The following is a 22,563-nucleotide window of genomic DNA, read 5'->3' as shown; positions in this document are numbered from 1 at the left end:
TGCAACACGTAGGTACAGGTAAATACTTTCTCAATCAGATCCCAAATGAACAAGAAAGTAAAAGGCAGATCAATATGTGGGATTGAATTTAACTAAAGAGCTTCTGCACAGCAAACTATCAAGAACCTCAACAAAGAGCTGACAGAATGAGATAAAATTTTTGCCACCTACTCCTCCAGTAGAGGACTAGTATCAAGAATATACTAGTCCTTTGAGTTTTTTGAGAACTCAAAAAATTCAGCACTAAGAAAACAAATAACCCAATCAAAAATGGGACAGTGAACTAAATAGACACTTCACAAAATAACAAATTCAAAAGGCCAATAAATGTATGACATAATGTTCAAGATCATTAGCAATCAAAGAGATGAGAATCAAACTGAGATTGATTTCACCTAACTCCAATTAGAATGTCAATCATTGAAAACACAAACAACAAATTCTGGTGAAGATGTGGCAAACTAATTGAAATTAGTGCAACCCTTTTGGAAAACAGTATGAAGGATCCTCAGATGAATGAGAATGAACCTACCATATGATCCAGCAATACCACCTCTGAGTATCTACCTCCAAAAATGGTAACCAAACTAATGCATGCATATCTATGTTCATATCACACAATTAACAATTGCCAAACTATGTAACCAGCTAAGATGTCCATCAATAGATAAATGGATGACAAAACTATGGTATATATACACAATGGAATTTTACTCAGCCATAAAGAAGAACAAAATTATGTCATCTACAGGGAAATAGATGGAACTGGAGAACATCATGCTAAGTGAGATTAGTCAGTAACAAAAACTAAAAAAAAAAAAATGATGTTCTTCCTAATATGTGAAAGCTAGGGAGAAGAAAGGTCATAGAAAGAACTCTAGAAAAAAATGGAGAAACCATAGATGAGCAAATAAGGCAACATAACTTAGGGGATAGAAGGAAAAGAGGAAAATGCCCTAATGTACATGATGTACATACACAAACATATCAAATTAAATCACTAAGCCAAATATTTGGAGGGAGGGGGGAGAAAATGGGGTGGGAATTGGGGAAGAGCTGAGTGATGTGTGTATGTATGCCTCTACCATCTTGTATTCCATTAAGCTGTATGAATACAATGTATCAAAAAAATTGCTTTTAAAAATATAAAATGCTTTAAAAATCCTCATGGTACAAATGAAAAATTTTAGATACATAAAAGCTAATTAACTTTCCCAAGATTGTATACCTAAGTATTAATAGTATTAAAATTAATTTATTCTTATTCAGTAGATGTTTTACAACTAGCATTTCAGAGCATATGTTTTCATGATCACAGTAACCTGGGTCGATTCAAAAAATTAATATGTAAAAATGCTTTTATAGTCTCTTCCCTATTCTAGATCTTAAAAATCTTTATAATAAGCCAGGTGTGGTGGCGCACGCTTGTAATCCCCACGCTTGAGAGGCTCAAATAGGAGGATCGCACGGGTTCAAAGCCAGCCTCAGCTACTCAGTGAGGCTTCCAGCAACTTAGTGAGACCCTGTTTCCAAAATAAAATATAAAAAAAGGTCTAGGAATATAGTCCAGAGGTAGAAAGCCTCTGGGTTCCACCCCCAGTGCCACCAAAAAAAAAAAAAATCTTTATAATAAACATCCTATAATGAACAACTAGAGAAAAAAGAAAGGACTAAAAAAGACTAACTTCAAATATTTGCTCATAAGGTTTCACTTTTTTGATACTCTACAGCTTTTATAACCTACAGTATTAATAAGTCAATGCTATTCTTCATTACAGGCACATGAGCACCTCATACAATTTAAAATCTAGCTATATTCTCCAATGCCTAAGTATCTTTAAATCAATAATCTCAACTTATATAGATTTTATGTATCATAAAAAGAAACTTAGGTTTCTGTTATGGAACCCATAATTATTTAAAAAAAAACATGCAAAGTAATACAGAATAAAGAAAAATCATTATAAAAACATTTTTCCAGTCCTGAAAATATGACTTTAAAATTGGCATTAGCCCTGTGAGAAAACAGGGAATGAGAAAAGAGGAAGAAAAACTTTTGTTTGTGTTGGGAGCAGATTACAACCATCATATTTGAACGGGGTCATTACTTTTAGTCTACCACACAACAACACCTATATACATAATTTGATTGGACATTCATTTGAATTTCAGAAAGCTTTATTAGAAATCACAGTGTGTATATAATTGACTTTCAAAATATGTATTTGGAAATTATTTTGTCCACTTAAATTTAGTCAATATTGACTACATAACCATTCTAACAGGTTGAATTAAAGCCTTGAAAGGAACAGGCAGAAAATTTAATATTTCAGTATTATAGAGCAGAATGTCTTATTATATCATTGAATTCTCCTGTCTTCTATTTCTCACATCATTAAAATAGAATACTTTTACAAGTGATTCAAAATTGCTTTAAGGTCCCCTGTGATTATCTTTGATGCTATAAAAATTTTAATTTCCCTGTTTTAAAAATAGTTTTCATGCATTTGACTTTTTGAGATAATTTATATGGCTCATACTTTCTCAAATATTTTAGAAGCAAAGTTTTTTTAAAATACTGCTATTAGTTTCTTTTGCTATAATAATTGCATATTTCTTTTAATAATTTCATCTGAGAGATTATAAATTTATTAAACAAATGAGTATTCATTTATTTTATATACTTTATAATTTTAATACAGTGTTTTTCATAGAGTATTTGAATATATGTGTATGTATTAGGTATTTTATATGATATATGTATATGTAATTTGAAAATAACTTTTGTTCATTAATGTAATTATTTTGTTTTATTGTGATACAAGTAAAATACACTAATTTAATTAATATAATAATTAATGTGATCCACTTATATATGATTCTTTGTCCTTTAACTTCTATTATTTTCCAGATTAACTGATACTAGTATAATAAATAAGTTTATATAAATTAATTTGTATAAGGCAATTCAATACAACAAACTAAAAACTTTACTTTTTAGTTCAAAATCATCTAAAACCCTCAAATAATCACTAATACCTGTCATGAATTGGATACAAACTGTTTCCTAGGAAAGCTCATGTATTGGTAATACAAAAAGATTCAGAGGTAAAATAGTTGAATCATGAGCGTTCCAGTCTCATCAATAGGTAAATCTTTTGATGACTAATTATTAGAATGGATTTATTGAGTGGTAATATCGGCAGATGGGGCACATCTATGGAAGGCAGATATTTGGGGGTGTGATCTTGGGGGTTATATACATCCACGGAATGAATATTAGTTGCTTCTCTCTGAATCTTAGTTGTTTCATTGGTAAATTAGCGATAGCTAGAATATTTGTAACTTATAAAGCTATGGCCAGGGTCAAATACAAAATTATGTGTGTAGATGGGAATTGTTAATAGCAAATTAATAACGAAATAATCAGATATTATATCCCAGTCACATTCTGATTATTTAATAAAACTTAATAATTAATATTTAATTGCTTCATTCTTCCAAAATACTTACTGGTATAGACGAGTTGGAAGCCTTCATCGGTTCCTTCAGAGTCAGAATTAAATTCTAGCCAGAGCTGATTTGAAGTACTACTAAGTGTCAGTCCTCGCATCGAAGCACCAGTGAAAGCACCCAGTAGATGTGTTGTTTTATCTTTTCCATCATAAATCTGCAAAACGTATATATATAATTAAAATGCAAACTAGACAATAATAGCAAATTCAAAACCATTTTAGCCTATAAAGAAGAAGAAAATTTTATCTTGCTCCTAAATCAGGTCAGTACATGTTAGCCAAAAACAATTAAATATATTAGTACTACAATTATCAAATTAAAAAAAGTTAGAATCCACATGGATAATTTTAAAATCCTAAACTCAGCAGACACTAGGAACCACTTTAATTATGTTATGCAACTCTGTTCTTAGAGTAACAGTACAATTTTATGGCTATTTAAAACTAAAAATAGATACATTAGGATTGGTTCCTAAAGTGGCTGGTTAGCAGTTTTTCTGCAACTTTCTTAAGGAGATTAAATACTTGCTTTTCTCATGCAAACTTAATATCAAATATATTGACTTTTGGTATACAATTTTTTATAACTCCCTCATGTTCTTTTACTACTTTTTGACATTTAAAAATATCAAGAGTACTAAATGCTTTTAGAAACTAAATGTCTAGGCAAAACTAAACAAAGAGAAAAATTTTAAGCTCCTTCTCATTCTTGTGGAGGTATAATTTTTCATTGTACTCTAATCTATGTTTCCTTTATCAATGCATTATAGATTTCTCTTCATGTCAGTAATTATAGATTCTTCCTACTCAGAGCTATGTAATAATACTACCATTACTTCCTCTACTCTTCTCATATTAATGGGAACTGAAGCTTTCTCACTACAAGTAATGTTAAATTAACTACTCTTTAACATATGGATGTTTTGGTATTCATTTTAAATAAAAGTTAATTTTTTAAAATTAATCTCAGTATTTTCTAACTGCATATTACCATTTTTTTAGGAATCCATTCAGTGTGTGATCATTATTATCCTCAACTGGATGAAAATTGTTTCTGGGGACAATAATATTTTAGATATTATAATGACTTTTGCTCCATAAGAATCAAATTTATGAGAAAAAATTTCTTTTTTTTTAAATTTTGCCTTCCACGGTACTAGCGTTTGAACACAGAACCTTGCTCATGGTAGGCAAGTGCTCTACCTTACTCTCCTACCGATCAAATCTTATTCCATTATATTGAGTTTTATAGAATTGAGAATGAGGGTTCAAAGGTGGACAATAATAAAAAGAAAAAGTTGAGAAATACTTCTCAAATATTACTTCTCTTATGTCAAATTGCCTTATGCACAAAATATAATTAGAGTAAAAATTAGGTCACTAGATTCGCTTCAGTGATCTGACCTTGGCACAGAATTCCATAAAATTGGTGCTCACTATATTGATGTCACCTAAGACCTTGTTTTAGGTGGTAGCCAATGGATTATTTCAGTAGCAGTATTTCTCTGTGCGATATAATTTTGTGCTAAATTGAAATAAAATTAATAATTCAGAATATAGTTAACATAATTGACAAATAAAAATTCATGTATAAATTTTTGAATTATCTTTATCAGGTTTTAATCTTAAGGTTATGCTTAGAAAAAGTAATTTGAAAAATTTTGTTTCTAATAGTTTCATTACTCAAATAAAATAGCACATCTGTTCTATTTGCAGATTCAGGATTTTTTCAACTAACGGGAAGATTTTTGAGTCTTAATTTACTTAATTATTCCATGTCTACTATTTTCCCATAATCTGAAATGCTTATTATTTGAGTAGCAACATTCTAAAACTGTATTATAATTTTCTATTATAAAATGTATATATGTATCTTTCTTCTGTGTTGTAGCCAATAATCCACTGGATCTTCTATATTAATAATTAGGTTTTCTGCAATGACTAAAGCCCTTTTAGGTCTTTCATTAAAATATTAAATTTTAAAATCATGAATGAAGCTTTAGAAAGTATTTTTCAGAGTGGGGCAGGGTATTACACATTATCTTAAGATTTTTCACTACTTTAAAAAGTATTTGTAAATTTAAAATTCTTTTAATTTTTTTCTAGTTTGAATTTAGTGTATATCTTCTGAATTAGGTATTTATCTTGGTCTTTTTCCCATTGGTACTGAATTCCCTCATGTACGTATTTATTTATCTTTAGCTATCGAAGGTTTTTTTTACTTATTATTCATACAGGCTCAAAGATATAAAGAGAACAGACAAAGGTTTTATTTAACATGCTATCAAATGCAGCTTTTTTTTCTTCAGGATCTATCGTATATTCACTTGTAACCAAATTACCCTAAATCTTTGCTACACAGAAATTCTGAAGTCTACAGTTGACAAGGCCATTTCTTCTTTCTGCCTTTAAAGCTGACTAAATCCACAGCCTCATATATATCCTCTAGGCTCCTACCAATTATTTACTTGTTTTATTTTTACAGAGTTTACCCTCTGTTGTGAAAAAAGAGAGAGAAAATGAGAAAGAAAGAGTCATAAGTTCATGTCAACATGGTCGTTGAATTTCAAAAGCAAATATCACTTGTCTTTTTCATTTTTTAAATAATTTCTTTTAATTAAAGAATCAGTATTAAGACTACAGACTGAGTACTAAAAAATAGACTGCATGGACAAGTTTTCTAAAATTATAAGAAAATATCTTAAACACCTGGAGGAATTGATTTATTATGCAAATAAATATGCTTCAGTGTACAGCAAGAATTTATGTCTTAGCTCAGATATGCATAATTTTATTTCTTTAGCTCAGATATACATATTTTAATAATAATAGTAATCAGGGACAATTCAGAGGTAAGGAAACATAAAGCTCTTATGTCTGTGAGTTTCAAATTTTCAATATTCTCAGAAGTCTTTCTGAATTCATGTCTTATATGGCTGTATATTTATATAGTATATAAACTATATACGTAGTGACAAACCATACAAATTTGGTTTTAGAACTACACATTCACATTTGACCAGAAGTTCTAGTGAGTATTATTTGTGGCAACATTGTCAAGGTACCTACACAAGGAATAATTTCCTTTCATTTTCCTTCTCACAACATATAATTTCACTAGCATGTAAAATATTTAACAAGCTCTTCATTCATACGTAGATATAAGAACTTCCAGTTTGTCAAAAACAGCCGAATACAAAGAAATATAAACTAAAGTACTAATTGATGTAACAGAAGAAATAAAATTGCTTGTTTATCATTGTTGTAATTAAAAAAAAAAATCTCTCTCCTAGCGTTTTGTTCTCAGTAGTAGTGAAAGGCAAATTGCTTATTGATGCAATGCAGAAACAATTACTTTATATATTTAAATGTTTTTCATATTCAAAAATATAAGAAGTAACAATATCCTTCAACACACACTTAGTTCCTCATCTTTGTTAGGTGCTATTGATAAGATTCAAAAAACATAATAACACATCATTTTTAACCTCAACATGATTTTTTAAAAACATAACAAAATATTGTCTGTCACAATAGAGACATGTTTTAATGAATGTACTTTTTATTGAATAGTGTATATTTTTAAAAGAAACTTTAAAACACATTTAAAAAAATCATCCTTGAAAGAGAAGGTATGATAAAAGAACTAGTTATTTCAGAAAAAAAGTAATCATCCTAAATTCAGCAAGGAGAATATAATTCAACACCAAAACCTACTAACTAGAGTTTAACAAATAGTGTCAAAAGGTAGAAAGTAAAGAATATGGACTTTCCACTATAAAATGAAGCTTAATCATTCAAGTATAAAATTTTGTAAACATACACAATTAAGTCAAAATAAAGACTAAGTGTCAATTAGAAAGAGTTAAAATAATTTTATGTTAATGATCTGGTCAATGCTATTTAACTGTAAATAAGATGCTTTAAATTTATTCAAATATATGAAAGCATAAAGGCAGTTGGAAAAGACAAAACAAGATAACCAAAACTAAATTATTTTTAAAGTAAACATGAATGCAAATATATAAATAAGAAAAAAAAAAGAAAAATGTATCTCACATTCAAAAGTACATTAAGATATCAAAGTGATTAAACTGTATTTTACTGGAACCACATAGAACTTTTATTTGTGACTGTTACTTCTCATATTTCTATTTAAATTAAAATAAAAAATTTTAAGTATAATTTAATTTATTTAGACTTGTATTTTCTTTACTTCTTTCTATTGAAATATTATGTTGACAAACATTAACATCAAAGGCATGAAAGGGGTCTATGTTAATTAAACTCTTTGATGAGATTATAATTTGTTTAAAGGCTGTAATTCATTTGGTTGTATTACACCAGAAAGAATTAGAATTTAATATTGCCATGATTTGATTTAATTATTAAACCTGATTAGAGCCTGAAATTAATCGTGGTGTACAGACACTGCTAAATCTGGCAGGCCAAAACTTATTATGACAAACTGCTTATCAATACTCAAAACTCTTACTATTGTGAGTGATCTAATAAATGAATGATTAAAACATGTACTCTCACTCATTTTTAATGAATTAGCCGGTAAGGTATTACATGAATCTGAGAGCAGAAAGTAAATAAAACAAAAAATCAAAAGGAAAAAACCGTACATGCTTATACATATAATCATTCAAACCCCCAAATTATTTCCTTTTCTACATACTAAATTTTCAATTCTGGTCATTTGTTTTATAGATTGATTTAAAAATTTTAGTAAATTTTTCAAATAAGTGAATTGTCAAAGTTTTAATAAAAATAATAACTTTTCCAGTAGTTAACCAAAAAGAATTTTATAAAATTTAACATGTTCTCTTCAAAAACAATATGGCATAGTGCAGAAAGGTATTGTTCATATTTAGTTAATTAAACTTTTGAAATTGGTGTATAATGTATCCTCAATTATAGGAGCTAGTAGATATAAATAAGGGAATTGGGAACACAAAAATGGGCTTTCTAGGAGCTTTGATATTCTGAGTTGAAGTTCCAAGTCTACATTACAATGCCATGACTTTTCACAGACTATTTTATTTTTCTGACCCTTTGTATGGAAGCCAGTAAGGATTTAATGAGGGCTAGAGAGGGCATATGTCCAGAGTGCTTCAGAGAAAGGAAGAGTTCACAGGATTACTAGTAATGGACAAGTAGAGGTGGCATGTGTGTGATGAGGATGAGGTCACTGGTGTGCAGGAAAAGGTTCAATGACCAGCCAGCTCTCAAACTAATGGGGTGAATATGTATAACCATTTGTGTGTTGCTTTCAATATCATTTCTTAATGTAAACAGAGGCTGGCTAATTTCAATTGAAAATAGCTAGATAATAAATATTCTAAGTTCTACGGTATATTCATTATTACCACTGCTCACTTGTACTACTGTTGCACAAAATCAGCCATAGACAGTATGTAAATGATCAAATATGGCTTTCTCTTCTGAATTTTTTATTTACAAAAACAGGGTCAGACAAAGACAGTGATGCATGCCTGCAGTCCCAGCTACTCAGAAACTGAAGAAGGAAGATGACTTAGCCCAAGAGTTTCTCAGGGCAAGTCTGAAAAACAGAAGTTGATCACATCATTAAAAAAATTTTTTTTAAGTTGCTACATTTAATTTGGCCCACAGATTATTTTTGTTGTTGTTGTTTTGTTTTCAAATTTTAATTTTATGAAGGTATGGCATTCAATTCCAAAATCTAATAAAGTATTCAATATTACTTATTAATTACTATTATTAATGATATATAGCAGATGAATTCACACAGAATGTTTTCATTGTTTTTACCAAACTTTTCTACATGTTAAATATGATTGCAACTAGCAAGAAAAGTTACTGAATGCATATTGCTTTATTTTGTTGTTGTTAAGAACAAGAAAATGCAACACTGAAAACAGAATTATATCAGAAATTAACCGGTTTTCAAATGACATGATGAACTTCTTTCCTAATTAAAATATAGTTTTAAAATGCTAGAAAAATATTCCCTAAATATATTATTTTGCTCTTTACAATATAATAGCTACAGATAGAACTTATTTCTATTTAAATATAGACAATGAACACACCAATAAATCAGGCTAGGGTTTATAATGTTTACTGATTTTTGTAGTGTGACTACACTTTGTCCAATTTCATGATGAAATTTAATATCTTTGAATATGTACTTGGGAAGAAATACACTGCAACATAGTATTTTCTTGTAAAAATACAGTAAACATAAATATCCTTTGTCTAAAAGGCAAAAAATATCACTGAAATATTAATAATCTCAAAACTTTAATGTTCTTGACTTAATTTACTAATCCAGACTCAGGTAACATTTTATTCCATAAAACAGAAGCTCTCAGATGGACTGAGCACAGGAAGTTTGTTTTAGAGATCAAGAAGGGCTAGAGAGCTGGGCGTGGTGGCACACCCTTGTAATCCCCGTGCCTGGGAGGTGGAGGCCAGCTGCCCTGGCTTAAGAGACCCTGTTTCCAAATCAAAAGTATAAAATAGGTCTGGAAGTGTAGCCTGGAGGTAGAAGGGTTTCCAGGAACCCCAATACCACACACACAAAAAAAGGCTAGAGAAAGAAACCAACCAACAAATAAAACAGACTGATGTCTCCTTAGCCTTTTGTTTTCTGATTGTTTTCCAGCTCTCAATTGATGAACAGAAGGTTAGTTTCACTAGTGCTATTTAGTGAATAGGGATCGATATTATAGCCAACCAGTTTTCCAGGCAATGGCTATAAAAACACTGTTTAGGTTATTCTGTTAGATGTTACACATATGTAAGGTTAACTGACAATAAATACAAAGGCATACAAGAAAAATACAAAACAAAATTATCTCTCCCTCAAGATCAAATAGGAACCAGGGATTATGGGACTTTTAAGGGTTGCTGGGATTGAATGTGTGTGCTAAGCTAAAAAATAAGTCTTTTGTTTGTTTTTGTGGTGCTGGGAATCAAGCCCAGAACATCACAAATATTAAGCAAGTGTTCTTCCCTGAGCTACTACTCCACCCCCAAGAAATATCATTTATTTTTCAGTACTAGGAATTGAACCCACAGACATTCTACCACTGAGCTCTATTTCCTCATCCCTGTTTTTCTTTTTTTCTTTTCAGAGTCTCACTAAGTTGCCCAGGCTGGTTGATGTTGTGATCCTTCTGTGTTAGCCTGTCAAGTAGATGGGGTTACAGGTGTGTACCAGTAGACCTTTCAAAAAAAAGACACGTTTATGCAATGCTGGCTGTGGTAAAAAGATCACCTCAGTTTTGTTTCTGCTATGATTTTCTTTTATCCAAACATTGTGCTTAGCCTTTATTAAAAACTAAAAAAGTACCAAAGTAACAAGAAAAACAGAAATAGTCTTCCTGATTAGTATTCAGTTTTCATTCTATCAGACTGAGAGTGGGAACTATTCATTCTTGATTGTTTAAAGCCTAGATGTAATAAGCACCTTCTGTAACTTTTAATTGAAATAATTAATTACATTACATATACAAATGAGGGAGAGGAAATTTTCAGTGTTCCTGCCAAATCTTATGTTCATTGAGAAAAATAGAAAGAAAAAAAAAAAACATTCTAGTCAGATGCCAATCCAACTAGAAAAGCATTCCCTTAATGAGTTAAGAAAAGAACAAATAGCCAGGTGTAATGGTCCATCTCTGTAATTCCAGCTGATAGAGAAATTGAGGCAGAAAAATGGCAAGTTGAAACCCAGCCTGGGCAATATAGTAAAACCCTATTTTAAAGAGAGAGAGAAAAGAAATATATCTGGGGATGTAGCTCAGTGGTAGAGTACTGGAGGATGTGTGAGGCAGTACTGAAAAAATAAAAAGGAAAGAAAAAGAAAAGAAAATGTAAAAGAGAGAGAGAAAACAAATGTGATAGGCTATGATTTGGATATATTTATAGACAGAACTTTCTTCTTACCTATGTGAGATTGAACAATGATAAAATCCCCAAGAATCAGAAAGAGGAGTGTGTACCTAACTATCCATCTGGAGTCCAAGAAAGTGGCAAAACTTGCAGAAATATACATGCTCCCAAGAAAGAAGATAGGAAATAAACAGGTGAGTGGTTGGTGAAGCCACTGGAACAGAGCTGGCCACGTGGGACTCTGGTGCATCTAAGCATCATCCACAGAGTAGCTAAAATGTGCTTTTATCAGGTTGGGAGGAGAGTGAAATACACGAGAATCTGGCAGAGGATGCTTGGTGGCACTGATGACTGCACACCACATAGCGAATGAGAAAGCTTAACAGAGGGGCCTCTAAAGGGCTCAAAGTTGAAGCGTTTTCTGCCCGCCTTTACCACTAACCCTCACATCCCCTCAGGTTGTCACTTTTTACCTAATTTCAGGCTTTTCAAGGTAATACGTATGACTGATGCATATGACCTGACTCCAAATCAGTAAGATCTCAATCAGAAAGTGCTCTCAACACACACACACACACACACACACACACACACACACACACACGGGACATTTTATTTTTAAGGGGCATCGTCTGTTATGTCTAACAAATTTTTTCAAATAATATGCATCATTCAGTATAGAAATGTAATTGAGAAGATGGGCATGGTGGTCCACTACTTGGGAGGCTGAGACAAGAGAATTGCAGGTTTGTAGACAGCTTTGGCAACTTAGGCCCTGTTTAAAAAAAAAAAAGTAAAAGTATAGGGCTGGAAGTGTATCTCTGAGGTAGAATTCTCTTGGGTTAAATTCTCAAACACACACACTCACAGACAAACACACACACACACACACACACACACACACACACACACACAGTAACAGATAAATTTCATGCATCACAAAGGGAGAGGAAAGAAATTTTTAGAAATAATAGTTGTAGGCATGAGAGGTAGGTGTGGGGAAGCCCTTCCTGACCTTTAACTCATAAGCATATTTATAATTGTTGTAGGACACATAGTATAGGTTATACTTACAGATCTCATTTAGGCATTCATACATTTTTTCCTCTCAGTCTGAAAAAATACTCCCTCAATTCTGTATCTAAGCATCCTAATAATATCAATGTTGACTTCAATTTGGCCAATATTAATTTTATTATTTGTGCTGTTAGGGATTAAACCCAGGGCCTCACATATGTTAGGCAAATATACCACTGAGCTTGCAAATATAAACTATTTTAATAAGAAAATGCAGAGCCGGGCTTGGTGGCTCCTGCTTGTAATCCCTGCATTCCAGAGGCAGAGCGAGGCTCTTAGCAACTCAGTGAGACCCTGTTTCAAAAAATAAAATGACAGCCGGCATGGCGGCACATGCTTGTAATCTCAGTACTTAGGAGGCTAAAACAGGAGGACTGTGCAAGTTCAAAGCCAGCCTCAGCTACGTCAGTGAGGCTCTCAGCAACTTAGTGAGATCCTGTTTTCAAATAAAAATATAAAATAGGTCTGGGAGTGTAGCCCAGAGGTAGAAAGCCCCTAGGTTCCATCCTCAGTACCACAAAGATAAAATAAAGTAAAGTAAAATAAAATAAAATAAAATAAAAACAAAACTAAGAAAATAGGGCTGGGGTTGTAGCTCAGAGGTACAGTGACTTTGGGTTCCATCCCTGGTACAAAAAAAAAAAAAAAAAAAATGCAAACAATGAAGTGCAGGTATAAGGACATTATATAGTAAATTTTTTGGATTTTAGGGAAAAGTGAAAAACAGGAATTTATATATGTTCCTTGTTAATATTAAAATTGTACATATTTAAGTGTTCTGCAGGTAATCTATCCCAAAGCTTATACAAATCTTATAAGCATACTGTATTGAGTTGAAGAGTTATCAATTATTACCAGATGATATTACTCCCCAAAGAACTAGCCACCAATGTCAAAATCATTATTTAAACAATGATTCAGAATTGACAATCTCTGATATTATAACTTTTTTTAATTTTGTGAAAATAGAAAGATATTGAATTTCTTACCTTGCTCAAGAAAATTTTAAAATTTAGGGGAAATACAATTATTTTTAAAAAACTTAAATGCTATTTTAAGAATATTTTTATTCTTTAATAATATTAATAATGAATATAAACTATATTTACCAAAACACAGTGGAGAATATTACACAGAAACTATGAAAATATTTATTTACAAAAAATATTTTTTAAAATATATAACACTTGATTATTTCAAATTCTTCAATAACCAATTTTAAACTAAGTATTTGTTAACAACAAAATAGGTTCTTTTCTAAATTATAGATATTGATTAGTTAGGCTTACATATTCATGAGATTTATTTGTAGTAATAAATGCACACATTTCTTTATGTATCAAGAGCGATAAATGTATTACTTAATAGACATCAATAAAACATATCATTAAGTTTCTTAAAGAAATAGCCTTTAGTATATTATGTTTACATATTATTTATTTAATAAAATATTTTGCATGAACGTTTTCTTATTTTAGTGTTACAGAAACATAAAAAATATGTTATTGTAAAATAAAATTTACCTGATTATCAATAAATATTGAAAGCCAAATTTTATTTTAATTAAAAAAATATATAAACATGTGGATTAATGTATAATATGCATGTATGGTATGACAGAATAAATTTATGGTTTATTATGTATATATGGTTTATTACACACACATATATGTATATAAATATGTGTGTAATATATATGTGTGTATATATATATAAACACACACACATTATATATATATATATATACTTATTGATGGGTGCTTATGACCAAAAGTGACCGAAATACAAATACGTCTGAATTACCTACCTTTAGGACATCTCCTTGTGCTAAATGAAATGTCCTGGCTGAAATATTGATTCCCTTTCCTGCTTGAACCTGAATACTATAAATGCATTCATGGTTGTTTTCGTAGTTGAGTGGATAATTTGGAGAGAGCAAAATTCCTTCATTGTTTGTTGCAGATGCACCACATTCAGCTGCAGGTAAAACAGAATATTGAAGTACAGTTTAATAGAAAGCATTATTATTTTCAAATAATTTCATGTATGGAAGTGCAAATGCATTGTATTTTACCTAGAGCCTAACAGAAAAATAATGTATAAAATGGCTAAATGTTGTAGATGATTTATTTCCCCCTCAAGTAATAATATGGGTAGAAGGAACATCCCCATGGAGAGGACACAAGTCTAAAAATGGAAATGTGCAATACTGTTCAAAAATACTGCATTTTCCCCTCAAATAAAAGGATAACTTTGGGAAAGACTCTGAGAGCAAAAGATGTGTAAGGATGGCTTTTGAATTTGGAAATTGTTGAGCATTACACTTAAAGTTTTAATTTAAGTATTTTAACATGTATAAAAGTAGAGAGATTGTAGTTTTAAATAATTCTAATTTGATCTTTTTATTTTTCACCTGTAAGTTTTTTTGTCTTTCCAATATTCAGCATTTGCCTGAACTTAGAACTTCATTACCCAAAAGGGAACTCTTATAGTGTCTTTGAAAACTGATATAAACAGTCAAAATCCACTAACAAATAATTATAACAAATGGGCCATTTTCAGAAATTGTATAACTTTTCTCATTTCGGATGATAAAGTTAATTAAGGAATTCTCATAGTAAAGTATATGATACTGCTATCCTTCTGGGACTAATTGTGCAAAACTTGAGAAACAACCTAACTAAACATAAAAAACTGAAAATTTCTCAACAAATTTGATTTTAATTTATTGCAGCAATATTAACTTGGAGCAGTACTACAAAATCAAACAATAAGCCTTTGTTCTTATAATTCTCAAATATGCTTCAGAAATTCAATTTACTCAGTTTTCTATTTCATCTAATCACTTTGTTCATTATCAAGCCAAAGGGAAGGCAGATTCTTACTAGCAAAGGTTTAACTAAAAAAAAAAAAAACCCCAAAAACCAAAAAAGCAAGCCATTCTTTTCCAGAAATTAGGTTGAAAAATAATAATTAATGGAAACAGTCATAGGATGTAGACAACATGGTGAAAGATAATGAGTTGCTTTACCTTTTAAATCCTTAAACATTAACAAAATAAGGTCAAAGTGGGGGGGCTAGTGAGGACATGAAAATAATCAAGAAGAAGCAGTGTATTATCGACATTTTATGAAATAATACAAATTAAGGAAGTGATACTAGCAACCAACCAGTCACATGAAGAAACATCACACAAAGAAATGTTTCTCAAAATTCCCCTTAAACTAAAAGAAAAACTCACAGACTTCCAATATTGATTTAAATCATTTTTATTTTAATGTTACTTAAACATGTTCAACATAAAAATAACTATGCCTTTATGTTTTTTTGTTGCATGCAGCTGTAATACGAAAACAAGTTTACAAATACAGGAACAAAGTGACAAAAACAATGAAATTAAAAATAACACCACAGATCTAATGTGGCAAAAGATTTTGTTTCCCTGAAATTCAATTGCCCTTGGCAATGTATTTCAGAAACCAGCTGCTACCGTATTATGCTTTCAGAGTCAGCTACCTCTTTAATTACACTACTACATAATGACTGAATTCTCCATCATCTATACTCTCTAAACTGCTGGGAAACTTTCATCTGCATAGTAGTATACGATGCCCTGCATCCTTCACATAGTGGGAAAAAAATCATTTACATTTTAAAACTCTCATTTTTTCCCACTAGCTTATTAGAATCTAGGTATGCTTTCAGGGCCAGAAAGAAAAATGTATCCAGATTTTATGCATGATCCATACTAATACACAAGCATTTTTGTCAGTTAAATTGTGTAGAAGAAAGTGTAAAAATCTAGCCAGACAGAGTGGCACACATCTGTAATCACAGTACTTGGGAGTCTGAGATAGGAGGATTGTAGGTTCAAAGCCAGCTTCAGGTGCTTAGTGAAGTACTCTGCAACTTAGTGAGATTCTGTTTTAAAATAAAGAATAAAAAATAGAGATAGGGCTGTAGATCAGAGGTAGAATGCCCTGGGTTCAATTCCCAGTACCACACACACACAAAAAGAATCAAATTAATTATTTTATAGGATCATGAATTTTGAAAATATCTTCTTAGAAGCCAAATATTGATATGCTAAGAGCTCAGGCTTAAAAATTCATAGACTTATGTGCAAAATTAAGGTCTCTTGCTTCCTAGTTGCATGGCATTAGCAAGTTATCCCTTCTAAACCTCAAATATTTTTTATTATTGTAATGAATATCCTGTTCACAGGGGTGTGTGTGTGTGTGTGTGTGTGTGTGTGTATGTGGTGTGTTGATAATACCTGTAGATGATGCACGCTGAACACTTAGTCCATTCTGGCACACAATAAGAGCTCAACAAATCAACGTTATCATTATGAAAATTTAAGTATAAATATGAGTTATGACATCACATCACATACTTGAAAAACAAAATATAACAAGAGGTTTGGGTGATTTATTTTCCCCAAAATGAAAAATATTTTATAAGTATAGAAATATGTTTCTCTATAAAAAGTCAGAGAATTACTCCTAATTCTAGAAAATAATTTAAAATATTATAATTAATTTAGCAACTTGTCTAAATTTAATAAGACACAATACTAAAAATACAAATCCAAGTAATAAGTTACTTCAATTGCTCTTTTAAATTATTAGGATGAGCATGGTGGCACAAACCTGTAATAATACTACTTGGTAGGCTAAGATAGAAGGATTACAGGTTTGAGACCAGCCTCGGCCACTTAGTAAGACCCTCAGCAACTTAGACATGCCCTGTAATATGTGCATGTATGCCTTTACCATCTTATACAGTTCAACCCTCAGTAGCAAACACACACACACACACACACAAAAAAAAAAAAAAAATATATATATATATGTATATATATATATACATATATTTGTGTGTGTGTATAAATATGTATGTTTACACACATATAACAATTATTTATTAATTTCTAAATATTTGAATATGTTACAAGTATCTTCTGCCAAAAATAATATTGCCTTTATACTCTGTAATTTCATGGAAAATTTTCTTTTATATTTAGAATACCCTTATTTGTTGCCTTTTGTCATTTCAGTTGGTTTAAATTGGCCAAAAATAATTTGGTACTTGGTGAAATAAAATTAGCACTCAAATCAGAATGGAAGAAAAAAAATTGAAGATGGTATCTGGATTAAATTATCATACTTGTCATTTAATTGGGACTGACTGCATAAATTCTTGGGCCCATTGCACAATGAAACTCAGCGCTGCTTGTCAAGAAATTATGAATGACTTCAAGCAGTCAATGGAGCATCCCAAAGCATGGGACTTCTTGCAACTGCACGAGCTTCCCATTCATGATCTTTAGGTCTGCATCTATCCTTCATGACAACCCTGCAAGGTCAAACTTATTTTTCCTAATTTCATAGATAAAGACACCAAAATGGGCTTTGTTGCTTATATCAAAGACAGTGTTTATCAGAGCTGGGGTTTACCTGTCATTTGTCATTTTCCATGGTGTTAAAGGTGAAACATCTAATTTCTTTTTTGGGTAAAAATCCTTCCTTAAGTGTGAAAGGAGACACTATGAATAATTATTCTTGACAACAGGTATAACTTGAAACTATGTGGGTAAAGTAACATAAGGTCACCTTTTCCTTTATACTTTACCTGCTGCCTACACTATTCAAGGGCATTTTAGTAAAAATAAAGAGGATTATTATATGTGGACTAGGGTTCGATTGCATCCATTTCACATATAAATTTATAAACTTCTATTATATTACACATAGATTTCATGTTCATGAAGATTATCTCATGTAAAGAGAAAATACTGAAACACAGAAATGAAAATCTGTTCATTCTTATTCTATTTATATATTTAGAAATGTAACACTTTTATCCAGAACTTTAATGAAATAAAATGTTCTTAACAGTAGGTTAAGGAAGAACTTATTTAACCAAAATATCAGACTCCATGAGTTAGCTGATTAATGGAGTGTGTATTTTGCATGAAACTGCATCATTAATTTAATCTTAGAATTTAAAATATACCAAATGGCTTCTAGAACTTGATGTAGGATTTACTTTTGCCAGGTATAGGCTCTCTCTCAGCACTTTTGCTACATAAGTTTTGCTCACCAACTGGATTTGAACAAGATTTAATACTGAAATGAAGAGCAAACTTTGCATAGTTTGAATGGATACCCAACTCAAACAATTGTGAATGTCTTTAGCTTCAATGTAGTAAGGTGACACAATACTATTGAAATGGAAATCTAATCTTGATTGTTCTGCTTAAAATATACTTACCACTAGCAAGGCTAACTCCAGAGAATATCAGACAAGGCCATTCACAGTGTAACTCCAGTCTCCCTTTCTAGTTTTATCTGTATTTCTCTGCTATATACTCTCTAATTCAGTTAACTTGAGATAATTGCCCTTCACCATTGGCTCAAACATACTGTTTTATTTGTACCCACCACCTCAGGTCCCAAAAGATGTAAATAAGGAAAAATATAAAGGTCCACATATGTAAAAAAATAACTTCATACAGAATTATACTGTTATGATTCTGTCCAGTCATATGTGGCTGTGAGGGTATATGAAATATATAAAGTAATGTTACATTGAAATACTAGAAATAATTCTTGAAAAGAACAGTCCTGGCTTGATGTTCATAAAAGTCTAGCAAAAAAAAATAAATAACTTCAATATTTTCATTGTATCTGCCATAAATAGCACAAGTTTTTATAACCCATACTTAAAATGAGAAAATACAAGTACTGGTAAGTTGTGATTGAATATTGCTAAATGTGTTCATATTAACTGAGTATAGAAACGAATGGCAGAAAAACTAACTCCAAGAGAGGAGAAGAATGCTTATTTGATCCTAAGAACATAAACTGTGTGGGAAAGAGGATTTGAGTAAAGAAAATTTAATGGAAAAAGTAAATTGAGAGTCAGGCACTGTGGTCCCCACTTGTAATCTCAGTACTTGGGAGGCTGATACAGGTGGATCATAGGGTTGAGATCAGCCTCAGCAACTTAGGAAGACTCTGACCCAAATAAAAAAACTGTCTGGGAATATAGTGTTGAGGTAGAATGCCCCTGAGTTCAATTCCCAATATGATGTGTGCTCACATGCGCAGACACACAAACACACACGTGCGCACGCGCACACACACACACACAAAGGCAAGTTGAAAAAGTTATCTCCCTCAGCCACAAAGAGTGGTGCATGTCTATAGTTTCAGCAACTTGGGAAGTTGAGGTAAGAGAATTACTGGAGCTCAGGAGTTTGAGACCAGTCTGTACAAAATAGGGAGACTTAGTCTCAAATAAAAATAATGGAAGGAAGGAAGGAAGGAAGGAAGAAAGGGAGGAAGGAAGGAGTGGCATTCATGACCTATATATCTGTGACTCATTAAATCACAGAAATGTCAAATTTTTAAGGCAGGTGTTTTAAGGAACAGTTTATATTATACGATATAAGCATGTAAAAATCTTTACAATAAAAATAAAGCTGTCATTCTTTTTTTCTGGTGGTGGTACTGGGGTTCCTGGAAACCCTTCTAAGTCCGGGATACACTCCCAGACCTACTTTTTATATTTTTATTTGGAAACAAGGTCTCTTAAGCCAGTGAGGCTGGCTTCGAACCTGCGCGATCCTCCTGTCTCTGCCTCCCAAGCGCAGGGATTACAAGCGTGCGCCACCACGCCCGGCTAAATCTGTCATTCTAATGCAAACAATTAATTTTCTTAATAGATTATTTTGGCAGAGATGGTGTCCTAAGATATTTGAGGTGGCTAGAGGCAGACAATATAATTTGATTTGGAAAAAACAAATGTATTAATTGAATAAATATTCATTATATTATCATTATATATTAGGCAAAAGAGGTAGCTGAACTCTTCATAGAACTTACATAGAAAAGATAGATATATGCTTACCATATTATAATTCAAATTAAAAAATAGTATATAAAATATAATTGGGAATAATAACCCATTCTGAGTGGTCAGGAAAGACTGATGAAATAAAATCTGAATGGTGATAGAAGAATGTGAACCAGAAAAAGAATAGTTCAAATATATATATATATATATATAATTTACTTTGTATTTTATTGAAACTAAACTCTACTTATTAAGAAACATCATTATTTTTGTATCTCCAAGAAAGAAAAAAGGCTGTAAATAAACTATGGCAGTCATTGACTGTCAAATATGTAACAATTTCTTATATGCTAACTTTTAGAGACATGACTAAAAATTGTGATATATATTAATCAGTTAATATATTTTCTAGAACACCTAATATGCTTTCTTTAAATGGAAATATTAATAACACATTTATTCTATAAAAATTTTTAGCTTAAAATTTTTTTAATTTTCTCAAGGAGATATTTAAATAAGGCTTGGATTCTTAGAAAAAGGTAAAACTCTAGAGTATAGAGGAGTATATTAGCACCTTTTGACACTACTAGGAATAAAATAATTCATTTGTATTTGTTTTTTCAGCATTATCACTGCTGTGACCTAAAATGCCTGATGACTATAACCTAAAGGAAGAAATAGTTATTGGCTCACAGTTCTGGAGATTTCAGACTATGTCACATATATAGACCTCAGAACATGGTGGTGGGAAGGAGAAAGAGAGATAGCTGGTGGAACTTTGCTCTCATATCATAAGGGTCGGAAGGAGAGATTGAGGGAGGGAGGGAGGGAGAGAGAGAGAGAGGACTATAGATTTATAGTTTGTAAAGCCACACCCCAAAGACTCCTGCCCAAATGGGATTATATCAAACTGAGAAAGTTCTCTTCGAAAAGAAAACAATCAACAGAGTTAACTCTTCCTGTCCTCTTTGAGAATATTCGTGGGATAGCACTTCAAGCTATATCATTTACCATGAAATAACTCATGAATTATAGAAATATGCCATATATAAATACATATATATATATACATATATACAAACATATGTATACACATATACACATATATGTATGCATGTATACATAAAATACCGATGATATTTTGGCTTAATGGCATACACATATAATCCCAGAATTTGGTTGGCTGGGAAGATCACAAATTTAATACTAGCCTTGGTAACTTGGACATTGTATCAAAATAAAGAATAAAAAGGCCTCAGGGTACATTTTAGTGGTACAACATTCCTGATTTAGATCCCCCTGGTCACACCATAAAACTACATCATATACATTTCTAGTTCATTAGTTTTAGACACAAGTTCTGTTTAGAAATAACTCCAGAAAGAGATTTTACATTTTATTTTTACATTGAAAACCAATTTCATTTGCTTCAGCCCCAGAATATGTTTATATAAAATTAAATGAATGTAGTATTAGAGCTATATTATTTTTCCTAAATAGAAAAGTTTTAAGAGATAATTTACAGAACTGAAGAAAACATAAACTATTTATCTAACCAGGGGTTAATACCCAAAATACATAAAGAATTCAAGTAAATCAATAGCACACACACACACACACACACACACACACACACACACACACTTACGCACACAAGCACATAAATTTAATTAAAAATTATCAGTGGGCTGGGAGTGTGGTTTATTGATAATATGCTTGCTGTTTGCTTCTATTCATTGAACGTGAGTATATTCCCAAATGGCACAAAAAGAAAAGGAAAAAAATGAAAGGAAGAAATATGATCTGAATATTTACTTCTTTAACAAAGCCATGTAACTGACCAAGTATATGCTAAATAAGTCATGTAAATGGCCAAGTATATGATAAATAAACAAGACCAAGTATATGCTAAAAAAGTCACTATCAGAGAAATACAAATCAAAACTACAAATAGATATCATCTCATTCCAACCAGAGTAGACATTATTAATCAGACAAAAAATAACAAATTCTAAAGAGGATTCAAAGAGATGGATAGTGTCATATATAGGTGGTAGAGATATAAATTAATACAACTATGGTAGAAAACTGTAAGGACATTTTTCAAAAACTTAGAAACTATTGTATGACCCATGAATTCACTAATGGGTATGTATCCAAAGTAAGGGAAGAGTAAAGATATATCTCCACTCCTATGTTCTTCACAACACTACTTCCAAGAGCC

At 31.3% G+C, this 22,563-nt stretch overlaps 1 protein-coding gene across 3 annotated transcripts in view; it reads right to left on the bottom strand.

Annotated features, from left to right (window-relative positions):
- Positions 1–22,563, bottom strand: part of CSMD3 (CUB and Sushi multiple domains 3) — a gene marked incomplete at both ends in the record, with an annotated part of 1,156,743 nt that overhangs the window by 337,083 nt on the left and 797,097 nt on the right. For all 3 annotated transcript variants that reach the window (XM_080694904.1, XM_080694905.1, XM_080694906.1), the window contains 2 exons: positions 3,514–3,670; positions 14,284–14,453. In XM_080694904.1, coding sequence (XP_080551030.1) covers positions 3,514–3,670; positions 14,284–14,453 — 327 coding nt within the window. The remainder of the gene's footprint in view (positions 1–3,513; positions 3,671–14,283; positions 14,454–22,563) is intronic.

Source organism: Muscardinus avellanarius (genome assembly GCF_963383645.1).
Source record: "Muscardinus avellanarius genome assembly, chromosome: 4".
Taxonomy (NCBI): domain Eukaryota; kingdom Metazoa; phylum Chordata; class Mammalia; order Rodentia; family Gliridae; genus Muscardinus; species Muscardinus avellanarius.
The sequence above is the reverse complement of the archived record's forward strand: the minus strand, read 5'-3'. Positions and strand labels throughout refer to the sequence as shown.